The sequence below is a fragment of the Carya illinoinensis genome, chromosome 10, assembly GCF_018687715.1.
Source record: "Carya illinoinensis cultivar Pawnee chromosome 10, C.illinoinensisPawnee_v1, whole genome shotgun sequence".
NCBI lineage: Eukaryota > Viridiplantae > Streptophyta > Magnoliopsida > Fagales > Juglandaceae > Carya > Carya illinoinensis.
Window position 1 is genome coordinate 5,391,731 of NC_056761.1, and position 27,956 is coordinate 5,419,686.

The 27,956-nt window shown below is 38.2% G+C and overlaps 2 protein-coding genes, 1 long non-coding RNA gene and 1 pseudogene across 15 annotated transcripts; 2 read left to right on the plus strand and 2 right to left on the minus strand.

Moving 5' to 3' along the window:
- The first annotated feature begins 2,227 nt into the window (after positions 1-2,227).
- On the plus strand, positions 2,228-10,414 carry LOC122279580 (transcriptional corepressor LEUNIG-like). Of its 6 annotated transcripts, none has more exons than XM_043090284.1 (18): positions 2,228-2,464; positions 2,567-2,632; positions 2,764-2,861; positions 3,344-3,453; positions 3,567-3,805; positions 4,170-4,209; positions 4,296-4,386; positions 5,060-5,118; positions 5,266-5,445; positions 6,596-6,670; positions 6,857-6,910; positions 7,022-7,040; positions 7,429-7,535; positions 7,618-7,767; positions 8,464-8,619; positions 9,177-9,293; positions 9,374-9,574; positions 9,854-10,414. In XM_043090284.1, exons 2-18 carry the CDS (start codon positions 2,598-2,600, stop codon positions 9,998-10,000), a joined length of 1,878 nt encoding a protein of 625 aa, XP_042946218.1. In that variant the 5' UTR covers positions 2,228-2,464; positions 2,567-2,597; the 3' UTR covers positions 10,001-10,414. The 6 variants fall into 6 exon arrangements, with proteins under 6 accessions (XP_042946218.1, XP_042946217.1, XP_042946214.1 ...); XM_043090280.1 differs by having other exon boundaries at positions 2,230-2,464; positions 7,022-7,172; XM_043090281.1 differs by having other exon boundaries at positions 2,232-2,464; positions 5,069-5,118; positions 7,022-7,172.
- A 2-nt stretch (positions 10,415-10,416) lies between these two features.
- LOC122279581 lies at positions 10,417-19,489 on the minus strand (annotated as a pseudogene).
- A 265-nt stretch (positions 19,490-19,754) lies between these two features.
- Positions 19,755-24,996, minus strand: LOC122279582. 8 transcript variants are annotated; one of them, XR_006229630.1, is made up of 4 exons: positions 24,787-24,996; positions 24,600-24,631; positions 22,534-24,508; positions 19,755-21,382 (listed from the first exon to the last, which is right to left on the minus strand). It is a non-coding gene; the product is annotated as an uncharacterized LOC122279582 (long non-coding RNA). The 8 variants fall into 8 exon arrangements; XR_006229634.1 differs by lacking the exons at positions 24,600-24,631; positions 24,787-24,996 and having other exon boundaries at positions 19,911-21,382; positions 22,534-22,867; positions 24,198-24,241; positions 24,389-24,403; XR_006229633.1 differs by lacking the exon at positions 24,600-24,631.
- Positions 24,997-25,481: 485 nt separating this feature from the next.
- Positions 25,482-26,830, plus strand: LOC122278302 (ABA-inducible protein PHV A1-like). Its single transcript, XM_043088489.1, has 2 exons — positions 25,482-25,665; positions 25,766-26,830. Exons 1-2 carry the CDS (start codon positions 25,528-25,530, stop codon positions 26,519-26,521), a joined length of 894 nt encoding a protein of 297 aa, XP_042944423.1. The 5' UTR covers positions 25,482-25,527; the 3' UTR covers positions 26,522-26,830.
- The last annotated feature ends 1,126 nt before the right edge of the window (positions 26,831-27,956 follow it).

The window sequence follows — 27,956 nt, forward strand, 5'->3', positions numbered from 1 at the left end:
AAAAGGGTTATTTATACATGAATCATTACTCTTCACACAAACAGCTAATCAACGGTCAGTTTCTTAGGCTGTGTTTCTGAAGTGCCAACTTGTGGCCACTTTGGATAGCTTCTGTGTCTTCTGTTCTTCCCAGTTCCGAAAAAGAAAAAAAGAAAAAAAAAAAAATTCCAAAGGCGTTAAGCTCATATCTAAACAGCCTTAATCAAGCCAGGCTGGCTGTGAGGCATGCTAATTGCTATGAACTATTTGGATGAACTGGAAATTTCACCAAAGTGAGGCATCAGACCACTTGGTGAAATTTATTATCTGGAGACTGGAATCTTATTTTCATGAATTGTTGTTGGATTTTCTGCAGGTTTCTTGCACAGGCTGGTTTGGTGCCAAATGATTGTCCAGAGAAGCAGAAACAACAAATATTTGTCTCTCTTACGGCATCACGAGCAAATACGATATCAAGTTTGGGAAGAAAGAACTTCAAGAGGATTCTTAGTAACAATTCATTTGGAAGGACTGTATGATTATGATGCTTTCCTTTGGAGTAAGGAATCGTGTGAAGACAAAGGATGAAAGAACAGTAAGCAAATGACAGTATTTCTTCCATTATTTTTGCTAGAATTGCTGGAGTGCTTACATCTATGAATCAGTACTCTTTCCTTCCTTCTCCTCATGCTTGTTGCTCTTCTTGGCCTCGATGAAGCAGAAACACGAGCAGCAGGGTAACTGGAACAAAAAATTCATATCCTTCTGTTATTATGATTTCAAATGCTTGCAGAACATTATGCATATAGAACTCCTCCCCGACCCTGTATTTATTATTCATTTTCTTTTGCATTTATTCCTCTCCACCTTTGAATCCAATTCGTGTTTGTTGTAGATAAGAAATGCCTAGCTTCTCCATTTCCATTGCCATTGCCAGTACGCTTTTTCAATTGGAATATGTTGCTATTATATATTTTTTTAACTCTTCTAAACAGAGAGTAGCTTTCTTTATTTGCTGCAAAATAGGACAAAATATTGATATGCTCAGCAGTGATGTTGACGAGCCGCCCTTTGCCTTTTGTGATAGCATCTGTGTTTGTGCCGCTGTGCGCTGTGACTGCACATGCACCTACGCTTCTTGGCATAAATTATGTATCCAAAGAAAAATGACTAATAGAATGCGTATCGAATAAATATGAAATGTATATACAAAAAAATTAATTTATAAATAGTAAATTTTATTTTTTTTAAAAAGAATGCATAATATTTACATATCTCATAAATGTAGTCAGACTCAGTAGATTGTAAAGGAGGAAAAATTTTCAAAAAAAATTTTATGTAATATATTAGATTTATTTTATAATAAAAATAATTTTTTAATCTGATATTATTATATTAAGAAAAATACTATACACTATATTATTATTTCATTAAGTAAGATGTGTCATATTTATAATTATTGAATGATTATTTATTGCATGTTTTTTTTTATCATTCAATGATGATGAATGTATCACATATTACTAGATATGATAAAAGTAAGGTAAGAGTGATGTATAGCATTACTATTATATTAAACTTTCATCTTACTCTTTTTGGCTTAAGAATTAATATTTTGAATATTATACTGGATGTCGTACCGATCAAAGCACTGGAACGAAATATTTCTGTATCGATACCGTTTCGTGTACCTTTTGAAATAGTTGATATATCAATAAATTATATATATAAATATATATAAATTATATTTTAAAATAATAGTCTATATATGAATAAATTATATAAATTATAAATAGTTTGATCTGAATGATGGGTAAAAAATGAACTTGTAATTTGGAAAAAAAATAAAGATTGAAATATTGACCAATACAGGCCGATATTAAAACCAGTACGAAATAAGTAAAATATCTATATCAGACCAATAACCGATACATCACATAGCGGCCGTACCGGTACAATATAATATTTAAAACACTGTTAAAAATTGTTTAAGAACAGTTCATCGTTCTTTGAACCATCATCATTTTGATCAAATAAAAATATTATGGTTAAGATAAAATAATAATGGATAGCATATTTATATAGAAAAATAGAATGGAATGCGTAAACAATGACTACGTATAAAATTTTTAAATTATATTAAAACTTACTACAAATTCTGCTAATAATAATAATAATAATAATAATAATAAAGCATTTACAATGTGTCTGGGCCCTACAAATGGTTCGTACACCCTCTCCGTACAGAAGCTGCTCCGTGGACCGTGGCAATGGGGCCAGAAGCGCACATGGTCTACCGTCCATCCAATTTCTTCGCCTTGTATATAAAGTCCCGCTGACCTTGTCTCTGTCGCTCTCTCGCCAAGAAAATAATTCCATTTTCTTTCTCGCTTTATTTTCGGTTCGCTTTTGCATGGCACTGTCACTTGCTCCGGCAAGGTCGGGGTGACTATCCTCTCCATCTTGTCTGTGTAAGAAACCCCAGGTGGGTCACGCTAGAATTGCATATACTAAATATGGATGTATTGCCGTCCATTTTTTGTATTTATATTCCCAACCCACTTTTCATTTAATCTTTTTGGTGAAGGCTTGAGAAGGTGGTGTGTTGGAAAGAGATCATGGCTGGGAGTGATGGCTGGGATGCAGGGAAGATGTGAGTATCTTTCCTTCAACGGTGTTTAATTTCCACAGCGGTGGATATATGGGTCACTTTTTTTTTTTTCCCCTTTTTTTGTCTTTTTTTAATGCTTAAGTGGTGTTGATTTGGTTTGACCGGGGCCATAGGTTTGAGTTGTATTTGCATGATTATATGGTGAAAAGGAAAATGCACAAGACTGCTGCAATTTTCAGAAATGAGGCCAATGTTGGCGACACTCAAGTTGGTAATGTTCTTTCTTTTTTCTTTTCTTTTTTTGAACAGGGTAATGTATTTTTCAAGAAAGAAAAAAAACGTTTTATGTATTTTTCTTTCTTTCTTTTTCATTTCAACATGCTTCTAAAGGATGAAATAAGTTATTTAATTATTACTGAGATGTACTCATGGCGTTGATTTCCTTAGTTCTATTATTGAAGTTATATATTATCTTCTTTCTATTAGCTGGAGTATTTATTGCTTAATTTTGTTGGTAAATAACTTTGACTGCACTCCTTTTTTTCTTTGTAATTTTCCTGAAGAATTGAGAATTTGGGGGTATCTGTTTAATGCTTGCCCCCTGAGGTATTAGATCTTGCAATATAGATCATTGTAATTGTTCCCTTCTGATTAGGCGACGCTTCTTGCTCTCTGCATTGCAAATGATATTTTGGGTCAGTTTGATGTTTACATTGATAAGTCAATCGTTAGAAATGAAATTCTCGTCTGCAGTGGTTGATTCCACCGAAGGATTCCTGCATGAATGGTGGTCGCCGTTTTATGACACATATGCCTCTAGGCAACTGAAGTATCAGCCAGCCAAGGAAGGGGCCCCTATTCAGGTGGTAATTTTGTCAAAATTGGGTTTTATTTTCTTTAATTTTGTTGTAACATGGTGCATTGTAGGAGGTTCCATGCTTTATCAGGTTACCAAATGACACATAATGATCAACAGAGAACCCCCCCTTCAACAATCCCACAGGTACCGATGAATCGGCACTGGCCCGGACCTTTACCTGTTATTGCTGACCATGCTGACCATGTCAAATTTGGGGCACCATCTGCTTGCATTTTGGCTCGAAAAATGTATGAGGAAGACTGTCTTAGACATCATACTGCAACCTTTAATCCCAATTTGGGTCCACTTGATGTGAATAAACCGAGTTTCCCAATGTCAGCTGCAATCGGTTCAAGGTAGTTTTGAAATACATTTGCAACTTTGTATCATGTCAAACGGATTTCAGTGTGCGGCTATTTATACAGTTTATTTGGTTCCAATACACCCCATGTACCCATACAGAGGATTGGAACTTATCATTTCACCTGAAAAGAAATGTTTTCTCGGAGTTGTCTTTGTTCAATGAAAGGAGCATTAAACTCCTTAGTTCCGCAGCTCTAGTATAAATGAAGTTTTTCATGGGGACTCTCAGAAATTATTTCCCATACATCAAGAGGGTTGAATACATGATCCCCGTTGCTATTAATTAGCTTCACTTAAATGTGGAGGGTTTTATTTATTTAACCTTGTCCCTTTGACAATTTCTTATTCATGTGTCAGCCATCCACAGCAACAAACTCTTAAGCGGGCTCAAATTCAGGTTGTAAGAGGATTGTCAAACCTTTTTAAATTCACGAAAATTCCAAGCTTCTAAAACTCTGAACATTTTCTTTATTGGGCGTGCAGGACATTAGCATGGAGAAAACTACACCTATGGACTCCATGCTGTATGGAATACCAGAAGCCGAACTCCCAATAACTGGGCCATATGATGCAGGTTTTGTTAATCTTACTTCCTAGATTTGCGTTTCTTCTTTGGAGAATCTTGGGTATCAGCTTAGCTAATTTACCTAACTGTTAGTTATCGACAAAACTTATTGCTACGGAATTGAAAAGATAGATGATATGTGCTGTTTGCTTTTTCTGCCTTTTGTTGTCTTAAGAAGGAACTACACCAATGATATATTATATTGCTTCTATTGTTAATCCACTGTACTCTTTACAAGACCTCGATGCCTTCAACATCAAACAAATGCCTCTTACGTTTATGTGGCCTAACAACAAAGCTACAAATTGTAATTGAGTTCCTTTTTCTGTCTTTTTTCTTTTCCTATTTTCTCTGGGGAGTGGTCCAGGATGAGTAGGGATTTCTTGTAGAAAGTGATGTGCATGATGAAATGATGAGCGGTTATACTCCATGGTGGGAAATGGTGGGCATGATACCATTTAGTTTTGGTTGCACCCTGTCTAAGTTTTAATCAAGCAATCATTCAACCAGTTAGTGACACTGGATACAAATGGTTTGATAGGCCTTTTAATTTGGCACTTTAGCTCTTTTAAGTTCTAGCTTGCCAATAAATGGAAGGAAAATTAGAAAGGAATATTTCATTGATTTACATCATTAAAGGGCATGGTTTTGTCTATTTGACGTTTTAATGCCTAATTTTTAGTCTTTGTAGGGATGAATCAAGGAATCAATTCTGCACCACTGAACGGATGGCCTTTAACTGTAAGTTGTGATCACATTCTTGTTTAAGGAACTCCGTAGTGGGCATTTCTGCATTCTATCTTGTCACTGTTAATAAATTCTGTCAAGCATTGATCAGATTCATCACATTATGTGACACGGACACCTGGTACCAAACTCATTTTGCAGGTAGCAAATTCTCAGAAACAATTTCAGATGTTGACACTAGAATGTTATCAACCACCTTTGGCTCAAGTACTGTCAAGTACACATGGAAAACAGGCATCCACTTTTCCGGGAAGCCCTGTCAATTTTGGTAGTCCAAATCTGATGCTTCCCAGCATAGAATCCTCTATGAAGAATGGGCAGGTTAGGGGAAACAATGACTTTCATGTTCTATCTGATTGGTTTTCCTTTTTATGAAAGAAGCTGGAGTTATGACATGACTTTGTTCTGGTAATTTTGTGCTAATCATATAAAAATGTGACAGCCACACAACCACCCAACTATTTATTTCACATGCTTGCATTTGGTGTGCTTTGGACTAGTTCCACTAGACTTCACTTTTGCGGTGAATAACTACATGTTCATCTTATAAGTAAAGAATCCAAAAGCAATAGCAACAGCTGCCTAAGAAATTTCTTACTTGCCAACTCCTAACACTGAAACAATATCCTGATTATTACATAGATAACATAATCATATATTAGTCTTCTGTTGATTGTTTACCCATCATGTTTACATACCAAGAACTTCTCCTGAACAGTTACTTGGAATTATCTCCAATGATAAAGATATAAAAGCATATGCACTCTGTCAAACTTATGATAGACATTGGATCCTAAAATTTATTTAGTGAACATCATTTAAAGTTGTGGAAAATTCAGTCAGCTAAGCCGGCAAAGATTGGGTAGCAAGAAAATCATAGCGAAGATCTTGGACTTAAAGTTGATTTTCGTGTATTCTTTATCTCGTGACTGATCCCAATGCCAACCAGGATATGTAACTAAAACAAATGTTATAGAAGAGGAACACGACCATTTATGGTACAATTCCTTTTCATAGACCTTATAAGGATGTCCACTTTCTATTGTATATAGTTTTAATACTTTATGACCAACCAAAACAAGAAACCATATACAGAAGAAGTAAATTGCCATGTGATGGCTTGGAAAAAGCTATCTTCATCATGCACTCATGTAAAAATCTTAAACAGAAGGACAAGGGGGCAGCCCCAGAAATGTCTGTTGACATAGAGGAATGACATCATGCCTATAATATTATTGAAACGTGGCCTTGATAGATCAGGATTATCCAGAAAAAGTAAAGGAGCGAAGCTTATATTTGCATTGATGCCTTTCTCAGTTGAATTTAGATGTCATCGGGTACGGAGGCCTTTGATCTATTATAGGAGAAATTCCTTGTCCCAGTAATGGTTTTCAAAGAGATTTTTGATGCTTTTGACATTCCATCTAAAATTTTCAGAATCCATTTTCCTGATAAGTTGATTATGACTCAGACGATGGTCCAAATGAAGCGAACTTTGGAGAACCAGTTCCAACATGACGAACTAGAGCATCAGCAGTTGCTAGAAGTGAGCCGTAACCCTCATTTTAGCCTTTTTTTTTTTTTGTTAGGAAAGTTAATGATGAATGATTCCCTTAGGGGTGGAAGATTATGGTTTCTTACATAAATACATGCATTTATATTTACATACGTCAATTTTTTTGCAATAATTTATTTATTTATTTATTTTCTAATGGTACCCATTCTTGATCAGAATGGCAGAAAGAGGAATACAAAGCCATACTCAAGAGCTCAAGACCATGCCTTGGTAGGTCATACTCCTTGGGAGGAAACATGAAGGCTCTCTACTTTACTTGGCCATCATATTCATAGATGATGTCTTCTAATTTCTGCTCTCTTAATGATCTCCCCATGACAGGATTTTAAAAACACTGAAGGTAAACCTGTGGAAAATGTTGAATCTTTCTTGCCCCATAATGATCAAAGTTCTGAATCTTCTGATAGTACAAGCACTCCTTTTGGAAGTTCAAAACATCGTTCTGTTGCTTGCATTAAAGATGGGTATAACGGTAACTCCTCTATCCTTGCAGTAGCTTGTTGGGAAGAATATGGTATGTATCAGAATTATGCTGAAATACTTTCAATTAAATATGCGTGATATAGGGTACTGAAATGGAAATGATGCAACGTTAGCAATAATATTTTTCAAGATCTTTGAGTAATAATAAAGTTTTGTTTACCTATAAAAATAAAATAAAAAATAAAAAATAAAAATTCAAGAGTAATTGATATTTGGTCTAAGACAATGGTCGTCAACATCTGTAGGCTTCACTTTTGAAGAGGTTATTACCCTCCAATGCAGCAACGGCTTGTCGTGCTGCCACTTTTCATCAGATGGAGAGTTGTTAGCTAGTGCAGGGAATATAAGAAAGGTGTTTTTGATGTGTTTCGTCATTTAAATTTAGTTGGTCTTTCTTTTGCACAAGTCCTGAGCTATTCATTTTCCACTGCCAGGTTATGATTTGGGACATGGAAACTTATGGTTCCATTAGTACTTCAAAAGGGCATACTTTTCTCATCACAGATCTTCGGTTTAGACCAAGTTCAACTCTTTTTGCTACTTCTTCCGTTGATAGAACAGTGAGAATATGGGATGCAGCAAGAGTAAGCTTTTTTCTTGCCAGTTCTGACGTTAATTGTTTGCGTCTGTCTTCTTGTTTTGGACGTCAGTTCTCTTTTACTTTCATTTCCCATCTAATGCCCTTTTTCTTCTTTGTTTACCCTTAGAATTAATGCAAGGAATTTTGACATTGAAGGTCCTAATTTTGGGTAATGGACCTAGATTTGTCCCCTATTTTTGTTTTGTCTTCTTCTTTTCCCCCAAATTCAGTATCTTTTTTATAGCTTAATCTCATTTTTGGTTTATATCCACGGCTGCTTGCTCTTATCTATATGAAAATCCAGCATGAAACGCTCACCCACATTGCCCTTATCTAACATACTTTTCTTCAGTTCAAATTGTGTCATAGGTCTATAATACTTCGAGGTTTTAAATTCTTTATAGTAACAGATATACATCATTCGTGTATGTTGCTATGGCCTACTTGTATGTTTAGTTGGAATTTATTTTTAAATTTGAACATTCTTTTACTTATATAGGTCCAAGCTTTGCATTTGTTGTTCTACCAACTATTTAATTGTAGTTTGTATTCTGAAGAATATCAATAAGAATGTGAATGTATATATATTTTTTAAGAATTTGATTCTATAGGTTAATGTGCTTTATCAAATTGAAATGTAATTGAATAATCAAATCCTTCAACACTAGTAAGTTATCTTTTGGTTTATGATTTTATGTAGCCAAACAAATCATTGTACAAGCTTCTTGGGCATGCTCAACAAGTAATGTCACTGGATTTCCACCCACAAAAGCTAGACCTCCTTTGCTCTTGTGATCTAAACAATGAGATTCGACTGTGGAATATCAACAACCATTCTTGCACACGCGTCTCTAAGGTCAGGTCTTGATCTTTCCACTTATAAGAATATAATCAAAGCATCAAAATATGCTAAAATTCAAGTAGCAACAGGTGTGTAGTTACATTTATTAGTTGTTGGCACTAATATCAGCTTAGAAACACAAAAGTACTACGGTGCATGATTAATTTCATAGTAGCATTAAAGTGAGTGGCTGTAACCAGTTATATATCGTATTGGTGTTTTCAGCATTTCTTGTGATTGATTTGGTTCCAAATGTTGAGAAGGGTCAACTTAATGATTCCCTTGATTTTTTTAAAGGAGATAGTCATATAATGAACTGCCTTAATATGTGTACAGTCAAGGGAAATGCCAAATGAGGCTTTGAAGAGTGAGTTAAATCCATAAATTATATTGTCTTCATGGCAGGGATTTGTTCACATGTTTGGAAAAACATTATGAAAGCATGTGTTTTTATGTCCTGAAACTTTTTCACATTCTTTAAATCATTTTGCCGCATACTAGTTGGTATGTAGTCAAACTTTTCTTGCATTTCTATTTATCAATGTCTCAATCTACCTTTGGAGTAACTGCAGGGAGCTACTAAACAAGTCAGATTCCAGCCACAATTTGGAAAGATTTTGGCCACTGTTGCAAGAAACATTATCAATTTAATTGATGTAGAGACTGATAGCCTCCAGTTCTACTTGAAGGTAAATCATACAATCATGTAATGCAGATAGATTATTATGTTTGGATTCGTTCTCTGTTCTTTACATTTTGTTTCCTTTAGGGACATGTCAAAGATATTCTTTCAATTTGTTGGGATACTAGTGGGAAGTATATTGCCTCTGTTAGTGAAGACAGTGCACGAGTTTGGTCGGCTATTTCAGGCGGTAAATGCATAAATGAACTTAGTTCGAATGGCAAGAAATTCCGGTCATGCACATTTCATCCGGGATATTCACAGCTCCTTATCATTGGTGGCGATCGGGTAAATAGCTCATTAATCTTAAGTTCTATTTGTTTGTCCAACTAAATGATAATAATTAGAATGTGATTACATGATAACTGGAAATATAACTGCAAAGAGAAGGAAACATGTTGGCGGTAAATGCAATAGACTAGTGTCTACATGTCGTTTTGTCTCAGTTTTAATGACTAGAGGCCAACTTTAGCAGTCACTTATTTTGTAATCTGTTACTGCTACCTTGATGTTTCTGTACACAATATCCTCCTCTGGTTAGATTTAATGGTCCATGATTTCTTGCAGTCTCTGGAGTTGTGGGATCCAACTGAGAACAATAAAACATGTTCAGTTCCAGCTCATGATGGGTTAATTGCTGCACTAGTAGATTCACCGCAGACTGGAATGGTTGCCTCCACATGTCGTGACGACTGTGTGAAGTTGTGGAAATGAGACTTATCAGTGTGCACATGGCGGTGCACCCCACCCCATCTGAAAATGCGCAGGTTTTGTAAAGTGGTTGATAGTTCCAGTTACATTTCGTGGTTCAGTATAGAGGCAAAATTCGCAAAACAGTCCCGAGTCAATCGCCAAGTGACAGTTAAAGATAAACCTTCTTATTTTAGAAGAAACAGTTCAAAAGGATGCATATACTTGTTTTCAATCTATCCAGCTACAGTTTTTTTTATTTTTATTTTTTTATTACAGCATAGAGCACTGCCTCATTTTGCTTTCAGATTGTTTCTATAACGAGTTCCAAGTTGCAATGCTACACCAAGTGATACATTGCTTGATTTACTTGGGTCTTGTTGGAAACTGCACATAATTTAGAATTCTTTTCAAGTAATTGATATTCTTTATTTTAAATTTTGCCCCTCTTGATGTCAGGAATGCTTCCAATGACTTCTGGCCTTGAGTCATGACCATCAAAACCTAAAATCAGTGGTCAATTCTTATGATCTTATTAAAGATTGTGAATATATCCATAAGAAAATGAGTAATGTTAGCTACACGTCTATGTAGGCCTTTGTAAAAACATAGATCCTGCTAAAAAAAAAGTGATTTTTTTAATACTTTTTCATTATGAAGTCAACTATTTTTTTTTTTTAATATCTGTGAGTATCCGCACCAACTTGTGTGTACTTCGACTAATCTTACAGGATCCTGAAGTTAATGGATAAGTAAACCTCCAGTGGCCTTATGAGACTCGAATTGGTGACCATTGAAGAACAAACCTAAAGCCTAACCAACTGAGCTACCCTTAAGATTTGAAGTCAACTATTTTACAAAGGGCAGTTCGGAGCATTAGACATTGTGTCTTGGATCAAAGCTGAATGGTAAATAAGCATGTTGGACTCTACAACCAAACCTGATTTGGAATTTTCATCTAATTTGGAATATGAAGTAAAAAGTCAAAAGAGTCATTTTTTCTTTGCTTCTTGTATCTAATTTTCTTCCTCACCAATACAAGAAGCCTTCGTCACAAAGTCAAGTGTATAAAATCTACAAAGAACAGCTTCTGCAACTGCAGTCACTTCCACAACTCTACCATTGGGATCTCTCACGAAAAACATCACGGAACTGTCTCATTTTTTGCACTGCAACAACTGTCGCTCCAGCATTGCTGAGGGCATTCTTACTCCTCGATTTGCTTTCCCAAAGCATTCTCAACACCCGCCTTTTCAAGAACAATTCTCACAGCCCCTCCAGCAATCACTCCAGTACTAGGAGAAGCAGGTCTTAACTGTTGGGAGCTGTTCTGACACAGAGACGATTCTAAATAAAGGAGGGACGAAATTTAACGTGGTTCGGCAATTGCCTACGTCCACAGCTGTTGTTATTTCACTATGAAATGATTTTTACATAAAAACTCTCTCTGCTCACCCACTCTCTACACTGTCTGCACACACGCAGCACACACTCTCTGTTTTCTCTCTGCACTTCTCTGCTGCACACTCCACACACTTAAGCTCTCCTATTTATAGGAGAGCAGATCACTACATTGCAGCAATTTGCTGCATGATGCTTGGGGAGGTGGGGAGGTGCCTAACAATACAAAAGAGCAAACGGTGCAACGGTGCATTCGGTGTCTTTCGGTGCACTGTTCACTGTTTTTGTCTCCACCTGCAACAATCTCCCACTTGGAGACAAATGAGTCTACATATCTTCATAGCAACTATCACAGCAACTTCAAGTCATGCCTTTAAGTACGAAGTCCAACTGAAGCTATACACAGCTTCAGTTTGTCAGCAGTAACTACTTTTGTGAACATGTCTGCTGGATTCTCTGTTCCTCGAATCTTCTCAAGTATCAGCTGTCCACTATCGAGAAGAGATCGGATAAAATGGTATCGCAACTGTATGTGTTTTGTTCTGGAATGAAAGGCTGGATTCTTTGCAAGAAAAATAGCACTCTGACTATCACTGTGCAGAATGCCTTTTTCATTCTTCTTTCCCAATTCCTCCAAGAATGACTGCAACCAAACCATTTCTTTCCCTGCTTTAGTTATAGCAACGTATTCCACTTCTGTAGTTGAGAGAGCAACAATCTTCTGTAACTTAGAAGCCCACAATACAGCTGTATCACCCAGCGTATACACAAATCCAGTAGTACTTTTTCTGCTGTCAATGTCACCTGCTAAATCAGCATCTACATATCCCTGTAGTTTTAAACCTGCTTTTGTAAAGCATAGTGACGTATTTGAAGAGCCTTGTAGATATCTTAAAATCCACTTGACTGCTTCCCAATGCTGCTTTCCTGGATTACTCATGTACCTGCTCACAGCTCCCACTGCTTGTGCAATATCTGGCCTTGTACAGACCATGGCGTACATAAGACTACCAATAGCAGATGCATAGGGTATTCTGTTCATGCATTCTTGCTCTTCCTTTGTCTTTGGCGACTGATCCTTAGTTAGTCGAAAGTGACTAGCTAAGGGTGTGCTCACTGGTTTCGCCTTGTCCATGTTAAACCTTCTGAGCACCTTCTTTACATACTCCTCCTGAGAGAACTTGAGAGTATCATTAGACCTGTCTCTAATAATTCTCATACCAAGGATTTGTTTTGCAGCACCCAAATCCTTCATCTCAAACCGCTTTGACAACTGCTTCTTCAGTTCATTGATTTCCTCGATGCTTGACCCTGCAACGAGCATATCATCCACATACAACAGTAGGATGATATAAGACTTGTCAAAGTTCTTCATATAGCAACAATGGTCAGCCTGCAGTCTTGTAAATCCATTACTGCACATGAAGTTGTCAAACTTCCGGTACCATTGTCGTGGAGCTTGTTTTAGGCCATACAAGCTCTTCTTCAGTTTGCAAACTAGATTCTCTTTTCCCTTCACTGAGAATCCTTGTGGCTGGTGCATATAGATGTCTTCCTCCAAATCACCATGAAGGAATGCAGTCTTCACATCTAACTGCTCAAGATGTAGATTCTCTGCAGCCACAATTGCCAACACTAGCCTGATCGTTGTCAATTTTACAACTGGAGAGAAAATGTCTGTGTAGTCGACACCTTCCTTTTGTTGAAACCCCTTCACGACCATTCTGGCTTTGTAGCGCTTGCTACCATTGTGCTCTTCCTTAATTCTGTACACCCATTTATTGTGTAAAGCCTTCTTGCCTTTTGGAAGCTTAGTTAGCTCCCAAGTCTGATTTGACATCAATGACTCCATCTCATCTTGCATGGCTTTCTCCCACTTGATCGAATCTTCAATTCGTAGAGCTTCATCATAACTTTCCGGTTCACCACTATCTGTTAACAAGATGTAGTATAGAGATGGTGAGAACCGCTGTGGTGGCCTGATTGTCCTTGAAGATCTTCGAGTAGCAGTGAGTGGTGTACGTTGTTCGATCTGTGTATCATCATTTTCTTGATCCTCGTTCTGATCAGTGTTGACTCGAGTAACATCAAAATCAACAACCTCAGGTTTCTTTGGCTGTTCCTCAGATTCAGCTTGTGACTTAGCTTTGTACAGAATCTGCTCATTAAATATCACATTTCTACTTCTGATGATTTTGCGATTTTTATCATCCCAAAATCGGTAGCCAAATTTTTCATCACCATAACCGATGAAAAAACATTTTCTAGATTTGGCTTCTAACTTGTTACGATCAATAGAATCTATGTGAACATATGATAAACAGCCAAAAACTTTCAAATGGGAAAGATTTACCTTCTTTCCGCTCCAGACTTCCTCTGGTAGATCGAACTTTAAGGGAGCTGAAGGTCCCCGATTAATCAAATAGGCTGCATGTTAATTGCATCAGCCCAAAAACATTCAGGCAATCCTGAATTCAGCCTCATGCTTCTGGCACGTTCGTTGAGAGTTCTGTTCATGCGTTCAGCTACGCCATTCTGTTGCGGTGTCCCGAGAATAGTCTTCTGAAATTTAATCCCATTTGCAGCACAGAATTCTTTGAACCCTCCGTCGATGTACTCTCCTCCATTGTCTGACCTCAGACATTTTAACTTCAAGCCTGTTTCATTTTCAACCATGGCTCTCCACTTCTTGAAAGTATCAAATGTGTCAGATTTATTTTTCAAAAAATAAACTCATACTTTCCTGCTTGAGTCGTCAATAAAGGAAATATAGTACCGCGATCCTCCAAGAGAAGTGACTGGGGATGGCCCCCACAAATCTGTGTGCACCAACTCCAATTTTGTAGATTTTGGAGTTCTACCATTTTTCAGGAAACTAACATTTTTCTGTTTCTCAAAAATGCAACCTTCACACATGTCGAAATGAGTTGATTCTAACTTTGGTAACTTCCCCTTGGATAATAGTACCTTCATTCCTTTCTCACTCATGTGACCAAGCCTTTGATGCCATAGGTTGGCATTTGCATCAGCAATTGTAATAGTATCTCTAGTGCTTAAAGTCATATATAGAGTACCTATTTTTGTGCCTCGAGCTACTACCATAGCTTCTTTTGTTATCTTCCACGTGCCACCGGTAAATAGTACCAAATGCCCATCAACATCAAGTTGTCCTACAGAAATCAGGTTCCTCATGAGCTTGGGAACATGTCGCACCTTTTGTAGCAACCATGCACTTCCATTGGGCAGATTGATTGGTACATCTCCCATGCCTTTGATTTCCAACGTTTCACCATCTGCTAAGTACACATTCCCGAAATCACCAGTGACATAATTCTGCATGATTTCTCGGTGTGCTGTAGTGTGGAACGAGGCTCCTGAATCTAACACCCAAGATTCAATTTGGTTGTCGACTGAAAGGAGTAAGGCATCTCGGAGCTCTTCTGTTGTGGCATTAACAGAGTCATGCTCATTCTTCTTCTTTGCTTCCTTGCAATTATTTTTGAAATGGCCAATCTTGCCACAATTCCAGCACTGTACTTGTTTTCCGGATCTAGATTTACTTCTGCCTCTTCGGGACTTCAATCTGCCCCGATTTGAACTTCTACTAGCTCCTCTACCTCTCGTCTCGAGGTTTAAGGCAGAACTGGAAGTTGATGTTTCTCCCGTATCTCTTCTGCGAACTTCTTCGCTAAGAATATGGTCCCGGATATCTTGATACTTCATCTTTGTTTTGCCATAAGAATTGCTGACAGCTGTTCTCATGGCCTCCCAGCTCTTTGGCAATTGAACTAGAGCAATCAGTGCACGTACTTCATCATCAAATTCAATCCCCACTGAAGCTAATTGATTGATGATGGTGTTGAACTCATTCAGATGCTGAATAACTGGAGTTCCTTCTGCCATTCTCAAGTAGAATAGCTTGTACATCAAATGCACTTTGTTATTGATTGATGGTTGCTCGTACATGTCCGATAGAGCTTTCATCAAATCCGCCGTGGTCTTCTCATTTCTCACATTATGTGCAACTGATCTCGACAGTGTTAGTCTAATGACTCCCAACACTTGTCTATCAAGGAAACTCCAATCTTCATTGCTCATGTCATCTGGCTTTCTTCCTAGGAGTGGAAGATGTAGTTTCTTCCCATAGAGATAATCCTCTATCTGCATTCTCCATTAGGCAAAGTCTGTACCGTCAAATTTCTCGATACCAATACCTTTAGCTTCTTCTCCAGCCATAACTTTACAAATGAGTTCAAATTCAAACAAACAAAGATCACCGTTGCATCCGAAACACTCGAATTAGTTGGAAACGAGTCCGGAATGATCCAAATAGTTTGTCAGCACTATTTGATCGTTGCGATGGAACTCCAACTGGCGTGATCTAGCCCAAAATGATCTGCAACACGTGGATGGTTCAGATCCAATGTACTGATGCCGAATCTCAAAATTTCGACCGTACGGATGAGTCCGGAATGATCCAAATAATTGGAAAGCACTATTTGATCGTCGAAATCGGACTCCGAATGACTTAGATCTAGCCAAAAACATATCTGAAAAACGGACGGTTTTGATCTGTCCGGCGCGTGAGATACACGCGCTGCACAGTGCGCGTGGGCGCATGTAATACACGCGCGTACAGTACTGTGCGCGTGGGAGAGAGTGAGGTGCGTGTGACACACGCGCTGAACCTCTCTAGGGCGCGTGGGGGCGCGTGGGCGCGTGTCCTTCACGCGTCTTCAACCTCTGGCGCACGTGGGGGTGCGTGGGCGCGTGTGGTGCACGCGTCTTCAACCTCCGCAGCGCGTGGGGCGCGTGAGTTGCAGCAGATGCACTTGTCGATCTTCTAGGGGCGCATGTAGCCTTGTTCGACCTCCGTTTTCGATTCCGTTTGCGGCAACGGATTCGTCTCGACGCGAGGAACACCGTGGAGTTGTCAAAAATTGATTTTGAACAACTTGAATTTTCGGACAGCTCGAACCAGTGCTCTGATACCAATTGTTGGGAGCTGTTCTGACACAGAGACGATTCTAAATGAAGGAGGGACGAAATTTAACGTGGTTCAGCAATTGCCTACGTCCACAGCTGCTGTTATTTCACTATGAAATGATTTTTACAGAAAAACTCTCTCTGCTCACCCACTCTCTACACTGTCTGCACACACGCAGCACACACTCTCTGTTTTCTCTCTACACTTCTCTGCTGCACACTCCACACACTTAAGCTCTCCTATTTATAGGAGAGCAGATCACTACGTTGCAGCAATTTGCTGCATGATGCTTGGGGAGGTGGGGAGGTGCCTAACAATACAAAAGAGCAAACGGTGCAACGGTGCATTCGGTATCTTCCGGTGCACTGTTCACTATTTTTGTCTCCACCTGCAACATTAACATCACTTTTGCTGCTCCGTAATCTCCCTCGGATCTGCAAAACATTTGCTCAACAAAATAAGCTCTAAATTCCCGCAACCCAACCAATGCCTCCACTTATTTTACAAGACAACCCATAATTTTCTCTTTCTGTGGTTCAAGTTCAACTTCTGGAATTTTCAATGTACGTTCCGAATGCCAAATTGAAGAACTGAAAAACATCCAAATATTCCTCATTTTTCATGTCCACAAACTCCCCTGTACTCAATGCTGTAAGGGGAGGTATAACTATGTATTATGAGACAAACATATAAAACCACATCTTAGTCCAAGATTTGGGCCAGTAAGAGCATCTCATTCGGTTTCCCATCTCCTCTGTTTTCCTATTATTTATTGAAATTTTTAGGATTTTTCCTAAAACCAGCCCTCCATCCGGTTCCTTAAAATGGGGTTCTAATTTTCGGGGTGTACAGGAAATCCCCATCTTTGGGGACATACTGTACATCCCCAAATCTCATTTCCGCATCGTGTCCCGCATTGTGCGAAGCCTTGATGGTTGGTTCCTTCCTCGGACTCGAGCCAATGAATGGGTGTGAAAAGTGAAAACAGCAAACAGGGGAAATTGAAAAGTCAAATGTGGCTCACCTTGGAGCTCGAGGCACTCGGACTCCGTCCGATCCAAGAAGCCGACGATGTAATTCAGATCGGCGATCGACTTGAGAATGTACTGTTTCTTACCGGCCGAGTTGTTGGGTACGATACAAGCCTGCAACTCGGAGAACTCGTCCGGTCCCCTCCGAATCCGGACGAGAATCGACGTCTCCTTCTTCTTGTAGGCGTCATGAAGAACCCTCTGGACGCCGCTCTTGCTGTTCTTGAACAAGGCTGTGAAGAGGAGGAGCATACCGGAGGTTCCCATTCGGCGGGAGGAGGAGTTGTCAATGCGGAGCTCCTCAATTATGTCGCCTGTCTGGAGGAAATTGCCGGTCCACTCGTCAGCTTTGGAGCTGCCTTTGGGGCACTCGATGGAGAGGACGGTTGGGGAGGACCTTGAGTCTGAGACGGGCTGAACTCGATCCATAGGTATGAAGCTCTGCGAATACGACCCACTTCGACTAAAAACTCCATCCAAAATCACACTTCCATTACTTCACAGTAGAGCTTGAGAGAGAGAGAGAGAGGTACACCCCCTGTTTGTTTGGTTCCTTCTTCTACTGTTTGGGAACCCCGAAAATCATCCATGATATAAGCTGTCAATTTTTCCTTCTTTTATTGTTTGGTTGCTGAGAAAAGATTGATTATTTGGTTGGTTGCCCCTGTTTGTTTGGTTCATTCCTCTATTGTTTGAAAATCCCGAAAATCATTCATAATAGCTCACATGTATTGGATAGTCAAAATCTCCAAGAAATATTTAGTAGAATTTGATATTTGAAAAAAGAAATAATAAGAAAAAAGAGTTAGTAGTTAAGATTGTAAATTGAAGAGAAAAAAAAAAGTAATAAAAAATTTTTTAGAGATAAGGATGAGGAATAGAATGTAGGAGGTTTTTAGAAAAATAAATTTTAGGAAATAATTTAAAAAAATGAGTATTTAAGTTAAATTATAGAAATGAGGATGGAGAATTGAATGTGATGCTCTAACGAGAACATTGAAATGGTTATGAGATTTCTCACAAATCTTAAGTAGGAGTTTGTATTAACAAGATAACTATACCAAACAAATTGCAAATTGACTCGAATTCATTTTCTATTTTGCGCACATTCTTGATTCATTAAAAAAAAAAAAGTACCAAAAAGTGGAGACGATCCAAATGGATATCCGAGAAAAAGGCGCTAGATTTTAGAAACCACAATTTACCTGTGTGGGAAAGTAAGGTATTTGGTCGTTGGCACCGAGACAATGTTCCGCCTGGCATTCACGGCGGACTTCTGAACAGCCGTAACAACCTCCTTGGCCTTCCCAACCCCAACACCCACTTGGCCTTGCTTGTCACCCACCATCACAATGGCCTTGAAATGCAGTTGCTTACCTCCTTTGACCACCTTGGTCACCCTCCTCACCCGCACTACTCTCTCTTCGAATCCATCTTTCACCTTCTCCTTCTTCGCTTTCGACCCGAACCCAGTTGTCTTCTTGACCTTAAGAGTCCATAACGTAGATGTCATTTCCCAGATAGCTCTCTCCACTGTACGTGGGGCCGTAGAGTTCTTCTTAGGCTATGACAATTTCTTCTTCGGTCTCCATAGGACCCTCGTCGAAGGAAGGTGGAGGAACAAAATCTTCGGGAGGTTCAGGAGGGTTGAAGACGGTGTCGTTTTCATCGTTGGGGTTGAAGTTGTCGAAGAAGGAGGTGTCGATGTCGAAAGAATTGGCTTTGAGGGTTGGGATTGGGCTTGCGGAAAAGGAGTGGAAAATGGACCTTTTGTAAGTTCGGAAAAGAAGCGTCTCGCGGGTTTGGAGAGGAAGGAGCGAGGAGTGGTGGTGTAGAGGGAGAGAAAGGACAGGGAAGCGAGAGTTGCAGAAGTAGCGGCCATGCTTCTTGTTCTTAGGTTTGGAATTTGGGTTGGCTTAGGACAGTGAGCCAGAGCGTGGATGAGGCTAATCAAAATGTCATCAATGTATCCAAATGCCTAAGAAGGATCAGCAAGACGACGATGACGTATGAGAGAGTGAATCGATAATTTTTAATTTTAGACGATAATTAAAATATTATTATTATTAGTTTAGAATTTACAAATGTTAAATTAGAATCAGAAAAAATTAAATTATTTATTATATTTAATATAAAAATTTAAAATAATAATAAAATAAAAATTTTATATTTAATATGAGAATTATGAGTTACCAAATTTTTGAGAGAATTCTTCATAATTTATCGTCCTTAATCATCTCAAATGATTTATCGTCCCATTAAAACTCAATAAAAAGTTGAGGATGAAAATACGATGGATAATATTTTTACGAGATTATTATATTAAATATGTCTATATATATATATACACACACACATGTGAAGTTGGGCACTAAAGATTACGAAAAAATGGAAAATACCAAACAGCTTTACAATTATTACATGATTAAAAGTTACGAAGTTACAAGGGAGTAGATAAGAGTTGCCATTAGAACGTCATCGGGAAGGATTGGCTCCTGCAATAAAATACATGTGATGACTTGGAAAAAAATTTGCGTTTTCATTCATATACTAGGCAGGTAAACATCTATTCAGACCGAGACTTCATTGATGATGATAGGCAACATTTGAGGTCTCATCTGTGTTCCAGTTCCACATCATCCTAAATAGGATTGTTAACCAGAATTCTACAGCAATCTCGGCAACTGCGGATGAACAGAATTTGGATGTGGAAGTTAACAGTACAAGCAGTTCCAATCAGCAGCGCTTGAATTTTGAACAGACAGCAACAACAATCGAATTCGAATCATAAACAGCTGCAACGTTCAAAGCAGTAGCACTTGAATTTAAAACATGGCAGTCTCGGGTGATGAAAGTTCTCAGCAACAGTACAGCGTTAGAATTCAAAGTTATCACTGAAAATCTAACATGAAAACTCTTCCTCTATTTTCTCTTAATGCAGTAGCCTTCCAGTCACCGAAATGGACTCAATAAATACATGTACAGGTAGAACCCAAAGCGTGGTGCTTCTACTTTGCATAAACAGAGTGTATTGTTCTCTTTCGAGGGTGACAAAAAGTTCATGAAAGGATTAGAAAATATCATTGGCATCCGCCATCTGGTGTGCCAACGACCATTACAATTTAAAAGCTTGTTGATAATGTACTGAAAGGAATCTCAATGGTTCATAGAAGGAGAACTAGGAGGTCTGAGGACAACCCGTCTTTGCTTGCCTCATACTGGCAATGATTGCAGCGGATGTCAGTGGTGCGTGCATGGTGTAAATGAGTGTAATGAAGTTTCGCTATTATCAAAATGAATATAAGGAGAAATTAATGGTTGTGAAGAGATTAGCCTGCCAGAATGTTTATTTGTTTTTCTTTTTTTTTAAAAGGTGGTGAGTTTGTTTCCAGTTTGTGAGGTTAGTCTGCAGAGGCTATGCGGCCATGCAGAGGGGAGGAATGGAGCGACAGCCATCCTAGGAAAGGAATGGAGTGACAGCCATTCTAGGGAGGGAATGTGTGTGTGAGACTTGGCGCCCCATGGTAAACATGTGGGCGAGACTTGGGCTTACTCTGCAGAGGAAACAAGCAACCACAAATCACCATATATTCATGGTCACCCTTCAAAAAGCAGCCGGATTCCTCTGCAGCATCCCAAGGGCTATACACGCGGTTGGAGTGGCTGGGTTGTAAGTATTGATTTCAAGGAAAAGGGTTAGGGGGTTTACAGTGTTTGCTGTTGGTGTTTAAAGGTTTTTAAAACCTGGTTCATATAATGTTAGGAATGTGAGTAAAAGATTGTGATAATGTTTGGAATGTGAGTAAAAAAGAGCAACTCTTGATTGATGAAATTTGTGCTTCAATGACGAATGACTTCTCATTTTGAACCAACTCAAGTCTCAAGGTGGTCGTTAATGGAAGGGGATTGTCATCTTGATGCCATGTCTGGCTTGTTTGTAATCTGTTTGACCAGATCCTGAGGACCAAAGATGCAGTCAGGTCCATCCTGCAAAACAAATCTCTTCGTTAATCATAGTGCTGAAGAAGCTAGCAGGCTTGGTTCAACGTTTGAAAAAAGAGAAAGATTCGTATAAATCCTTATCATTACACTGTAATAGTCCATGACATATGCTGTAAATGCATGCAGATGCGGATAATGAAGGAAACAAAGTACAAGACAATGGTATCTTAATATGCCCCTTGATATGTTAACCAGTCCGAATATGTGGCCTATAATCCCCAAAAGAAAAAAATCCAAATGACTTATAGCAGTACGCATGAAGATAATTCTGTGAATCTGTGATTGACCATCATAGCCTTTCACTCAAATGAAGTGTGATTAATATTTCCCGACAAATGTTTTTAACATTTCATACTTCACAATCAATACGAAAAAGTTGACATTATACAAACAGGAAAAAACAGAAGTAAATTTGCAGTCAAAGTAATCGATTTGCTGATGTAATTAGCATGGAGATCTTTGTACAGATGCATGTTTAGAGCTAAGCGGTATTTTAATGGATGATCATAGTTGGCCCTTTCTGCACCTTTTAGGCCTAGAAAGGATGATTAACATCAATGCCAAATCATTATCTGAGTTGATTGAATGCATTTATGTTTGAAAAAGAATGGTTGCGTGTATTTATGTTTCCAAAGAAATAGTTTCACATGCATTTTCCTTTCAAAATGGGTGAAAGTAATGGCCATATGTTCTTTATATTCTTTCCTTATTTTGCTTTCTTTCTTTTACTTCCTCTTTTCCATTCAGAACTTTCATGTCAACCATACCCAACCAAATTTTTATACAATATGCTAAAATATGACCACAAGTTTCAAAAGAAATGAGGTTTGTATGCAGGATCATAGTGTGAATCTACAGAAAATTTTGACTTTTAACATAGAAAAGTATTCCAATTCAACATGCAATCAACTAGAGGTCCAAACAATAGGCATGGTAACTAGTCCTTCATACAAAATTCAGACATAATACCTTCCTCCTCAGAAGAAAGTTAATCATATGATGATACTAATGATGAAAATGGAAATGCAACTAGCTTTGCTTAATAATACTGAGAATAAAGCTTCATCAGGAAAAAGAAATCATATTAGACAGAACTATAGAAGGTCCTATCATGCAGCATGGGGCCTCTGACTTACAGGGAAAGCCACTCTGATGAGGAAGGGTTTCCATCAGAATCAATTGAGCTTACAACCATCGCTATGTTGGTATTCCTATGTGGAAAACTTCTAGTACTACAAGAAGAAAAGAAACTTTCATAAAACTAAAAGAAATGAAACTGAAGGATTAAGTTGTACTGGATGAGTTTTAGAAGAGACTCTGAGCCTTTTTATAGGGGCGATCCAGTGAACTGCATGTAACCGAAAGCTTTAGGTGATAACACCTGCCTAAGTCTGGTCTATAGCTGTCCATCAAAGCGATAACGCCTACAAGAGTCCAGTCTATAGCTGTCAATCATCGGTCAACAGTTACCTGCATCAATTAGCTGTCAATCATCTAGAATGTAACGTTAAATCCATCCAATGGTGGCCAAAACTTTTGTGGTATAATGACAAATGGGGTAAGCTGCAATGAATTCATCATGCATGACTTCTTTATGTGTTATTTTGTTAACATTTCTGACCATGAAATTGAAAAACCACTACCTGAAAATATTCAAATTTACAAGCATGCCCTATTATCTAAAACTAAATGTAGTCTAGCCATCAAGCTAGCATTCACTGCCTTGAGAAACATAAATCTACATGCAGCCTGAGAGAGAGAGAGAGAGAGAGAGAGAGAGAGAGAGAGAGAGAGAGAGAGAGAGAGAGAGAGAGAGAGAGAGAGAGAGAGAGAGAGAGTACGATCATGGTAACATTCCATAGTCAGTAAGAGAATCAACAATCTTAGTTTTGAACCAAAAGTCTAGGTATATGCTAAAAATGAAATTAAGCAGTAAAAGGCACGAGTTACACCAATCATAGAATATGAAGTAGCACACTATGATCAGTCTCCAATGGATCAGAGTACACTACATGAAAAAGTTTGCAAACTATATAGTATTGATCTATTTATCTGACGTCCAAGGATAAAAAAAAAGTGAGTGTTTTGTGTAAGTTGCATGAAAGTTTGAAACAATGTTGGTCACACAATAGAAAGCCATTCCCAGATTAGGTCCAAGCTAATGTTAGAGAGAAGTGGTTTATAAGTTCTTATGCAGGGGGGATTGTTCAATTATTCTTTTATATGAAGCCAAAAAGAAACAGTGAAATGATCCTTCATTTGTAAAGACCAATTCAAATTCCATTTCATAATAGAAAGGGAATCTACACCAGTCCTGTTCCTTTATAATGAAATGCCATGTTTACATGTTCATCAATCTGTTCCCAGTTTTAAATCAGACTTTGTGATTCATAAGTTCCCAAAGACTTCGCATAATGGGATAAAATGATAATGTAAATCAGTTTGAGGATTTCATTAGTGCTTCTTCTAGAAATAAATTTTGAGCTTCTTAAGGCTGTTTGAAATAGTTTTTAGTGTTTAACTTCAAAATATCTAATCCCATGGAAGTGAAGGGAAAGTAAAAAGAAGATGACAATGCTGATGATGTTATTGAGGGTAATGAAAGGAGAAGAAAGTAATTTAATCACAAAAACTTACTGACAAATAATTCAGCTAACTATCTTGAACTCATGCTTGTTCACTTGAGAAAAATGTATGAACTAGGATTTGTAACCATAGTCTTTCACAAAATAAGCTTCAAAATCAACTTGAGAAAACCATATAATGCAGAACTCGTTTAAAAAATTTGAGCCAGGTCTACCTGAATAATCCACTCTCAGCCATCAATTCCGAATACCCAATGCCCTATTGAAATGGTAGCATCATGCAAAGAGAAACATCCACTGCTGGTAAATTTTTCCAATTCCATATACGCATTACTAGTCAAACACGACGATTTTTGAAGAAATTGACTACTTTCTTGCTAGGATTTATATTATGTAGATTACGTACTCCGAAATACTTAATATCCTCTTTCTGGGTGAGTAACAGGTTTCAATTTAAGCTCAAAACTGCCTGCAGTTTCCCTCAACCATACTGATATTGATCAGGATATTGTCTTGTAGCTTTAAACTGCAGCACATAATGTGCATTGCAAAATGCAAAGGGGATCAATTGAAATTATATAATTCAAATTTTACAATGTTGCAGAAGCATTACTGACCGAGAACTGTCAGCTTGGAACTGATAAAGAAACTGCAAAAAGACCATGTTTTGCATTTTACAACTCTGTTCATAACGTAAAAAGATCACAAAAATATATTCGGCTCAGCCTAAGTTATTCTCACAATTGAGAGTGCTAGTGGGTAATTAAAGAGATTAAAAAAGATGGCGTTTTTCATGATTGTTACCTGGAATTCGTCACATTATATGCACTTCCCTGCATGAGCAATGGCAGCGGAACTTGGTAAAGTAGCGCAGGGGCACGCTCCTCACCCTGGCAGTTTGTGCAAATGAAACCGCCACGCAAACGACGTCTCTGGCAAACTCCTACGTCCAAAGCCAACTTTAACACCGGTTCCGAGACAAATACAAGGCTTTGACATTTTTTTGGCGTCCAAAACAGAGGTAAATGTGGAGTGAAGCCTACCTGTAACTTAAATATCTCTATTTTGACATGAGTTTGAATTATTAGAGGTATTTTATTTTTAAATCGGTGTACGAAACGTATTTTTTATATTATTTAAATAACAAAATTTAATTTAAAAATTTTCAATTTTAATTTTTTAAAAATTTAATTATATTATATAAACACTTAATTAGATAAATTATTAAATATAATTTTTAATTATTATATATCTTTTTAAATTAATTGAAATGAAATTGTATAATTATTCTTAAGTTTCGAAAATTATATTTTACAGTTTGGGAATACTCCCGGATACTTAGCACCACGTGTTGGCTACTACCTTAAACCGACCGACAACGATTTAGCAAATGTCAAAACACGTGGCTCAATCAACCCACGTGTGAAGGCTCTACGCTGCCACCTTCCCCTCCTCCAACACCTTATAAGAAGCAATCAAACAAGGCATGATCAAAATCCGTGTAATCTACACGAAGAAAAGAAAAAAGTGAAGACAAAGAAAACCATGGCAGCCATGTCCATGACAAGAAACGCAATCTTCAACTTCTCAAAGGCCTTCCCTACGAGAAAATCTTCACTCTCCTTCAGATATTCCCGCAAAGTCTCGAGGGTTTGCTTCACGCACTCCTCTAAACACTCCGAGGTAAAACTCATATTTCAAATTTCTTTGAGGTAGGACGAAACCTTAATTTGCTCATGCTCTTCTTTCTCGTCTTTTCTTTTCTTCTCTTTTTGCGCTTCAGGGCCAACATGCCTCGGAAGGAAACAGAGACTCGGCGCACTGGTCCAGGGAGGAGCCCGTGACCGAGCCTGGGGATCGACATGTGACCGACGAAGCAAAAGAAGCCGCGAAGGAAGGCTTGGAGAGAACCAAAGAACGTGCACACGGAGTGAAAGAGAAAGCAAAAGAGTATTCTCAGGATACCAAGGAGAAGACGAAGGAAGGGGCATATAGAGCGGCAGAGACGGCAGAGAGTGCAAAGAAGAGAGCCAAAGAGTACGCGCACGACGCAAAGGAGAAGACTAAAGATGTAGCCGGTTCGGTGGCTGATAAGGCCAAAAAGGGAATAAATAGAGCGGCCGAGACAGCACACAGCGCTAAAGAGAAAGCAAAAGAGTATGCTTACGACGCCAAGGAGAAGACCAAAGACACTGCGAGGTCTGTCTCTCAAAAAGCTAACGAAGGGGAGACAAGAGCGGCCGAGACAGCGGAAGATGTTAAGGAAAGGTCCAAAGACAATGTCCATGGTGTAAAGGAAAAGACTGAACATGTGGTGGGGTCAGTTGCCGAGAAGGCGGCGGAGGCAGTGCAGAATATCGGAGAGAAGGCGAAGCAGACGGTGAAGGACGCGTGGGGTGCCGCCAAAGAGACTACGCAGAAGATTAAGGAAACTGTGGTTGGGAAAGACGATGATGATGATTTTGGAGGGAAAACTATGGACGATGATGTGGTGGAATTGAGGAGGCGTGCTGGAAACCCAAATAAACAGAGCGATTAATGGGGGTTTTTCTTCTTGCTATATTTCCATAGCTCTATAGATAACTGAGAGGTCATGATGATATGATGCTTTTTCTTTCCAGTGTTTATGGAGTTCAAGCTGTAACAGAATTATTTTTCGTTTTTTAATATGATCATATAACTGCAATTAAATAGAAGACCGGAGGCTTCTTGCACCGTATGCATGAGAAATTGGGAAATTTTCAATCTAGTTAGTACAATTGAAATCCTGTTTACTTTAAAATTTTAAAATTCATGTAGAGCTCTTTACTTTAAAGAAGATTGGTTGGACACTTTGAGCTGCGCTGAATTCTCATTTCTCTCAAGATTAATATTTTTGTGCTGTGTCAATTGTTCTTTGTATTTTTGTGCTGTGTCAATTGTTCTTTGTATGTCTGATTAGTAAAGAGCAATACTATATACAATCGTGGAATTGTAAATTTTTTTAAAAAAAAGTAGAGTCCACGATTAAAAAGTTAATTTTTTTTTCATGTGAATCTCATATTAATTTATTTTTTTTAAAATGAATACATACCGCTTGTACAACTATAACTGTAAATATCATTTCTCAATTGATAAAGGAAGTGCTGTAGCATTACTAGTAGCATATTACGGATTGTCCCGAAACAAATTGGGTTAGAACTTCATTCACTGGATTCTTTGAGCCCAGCCCAGACTTGAATAGGAATTCTGACATTTGGGTTCCATCACCCAAAACCCAACAACGCTCCCATTTCAATTTGGGGCAACCTTTAGCCATAAACGCTTGTCAAGACTTTGCACATACATCAGGAACATGTTTGGGCAATGGATGGAAGTGTCGTCCTAATCGCCTCCTACTCCTACCACACTGACAGCACCCACTCAACACTTTCCTTCAGTCCCTCGTGCCAAATATTCTCAAACCCTCGTGCAAAATGCTCCCATCCAAATCAGTAATACCATGCGGAGTGTGTAAGTGTGTAAGTGTTTTGTAAGTGTTGTGTAAAAGAGTAAAATTTATTATAAAAAATTAATTATTTTATGTGAATTTTATATTTATTTAAATTTTTTAAAAGAATTACTTAGTAATTACTTACTCTACTACTACAAATATCATTTCTCTTTATAAAATCTTTGTGATATCTTCCTCTGCAATCTTCTCTGCCGAACACTCTCAATTGCCAATTTGATTTCTTTTCCTTACAAAATCGAGTGACAAAATTAGATTTGAAAGATATGTTGTAAAATTAAAACATATTGCCACTATTGCATACTCCCATCAGCCATCTTCCCCAACCAAAGAAAAGAATCCTCTTCCAACCATTCCACTCCTCCAATCCCTGGATGACGGGCCTTTCGAATACGACCGTTACAAACAACAGGTGTTACACTTTTTATTTTTGAATAATCGTTTGATGATTTAAAATCGAGTAATCTTATATACAATTATACCG

Coding starts and splice junctions, on each gene's coding strand:
- LOC122278302 (XM_043088489.1), top strand. CDS start 25,528: ATGGCAGCCATGTCCATGACAAGAAACGCAATCTTCAACTTCTCAAAG. Junction 25,666..25,765: donor ACTCCTCTAAACACTCCGAG/GTAAAACTCATA, acceptor TTTGCGCTTCAG/GGCCAACATGCCTCGGAAGG.
- LOC122279580 (XM_043090280.1), top strand. CDS start 2,598: ATGGCTGGGAGTGATGGCTGGGATGCAGGGAAGAT. Junction 3,806..4,169: donor TCAGCTGCAATCGGTTCAAG/GTAGTTTTGAAA, acceptor TTCATGTGTCAG/CCATCCACAGCAACAAACTC. Junction 5,119..5,265: donor TGAACGGATGGCCTTTAACT/GTAAGTTGTGAT, acceptor CTCATTTTGCAG/GTAGCAAATTCTCAGAAACA.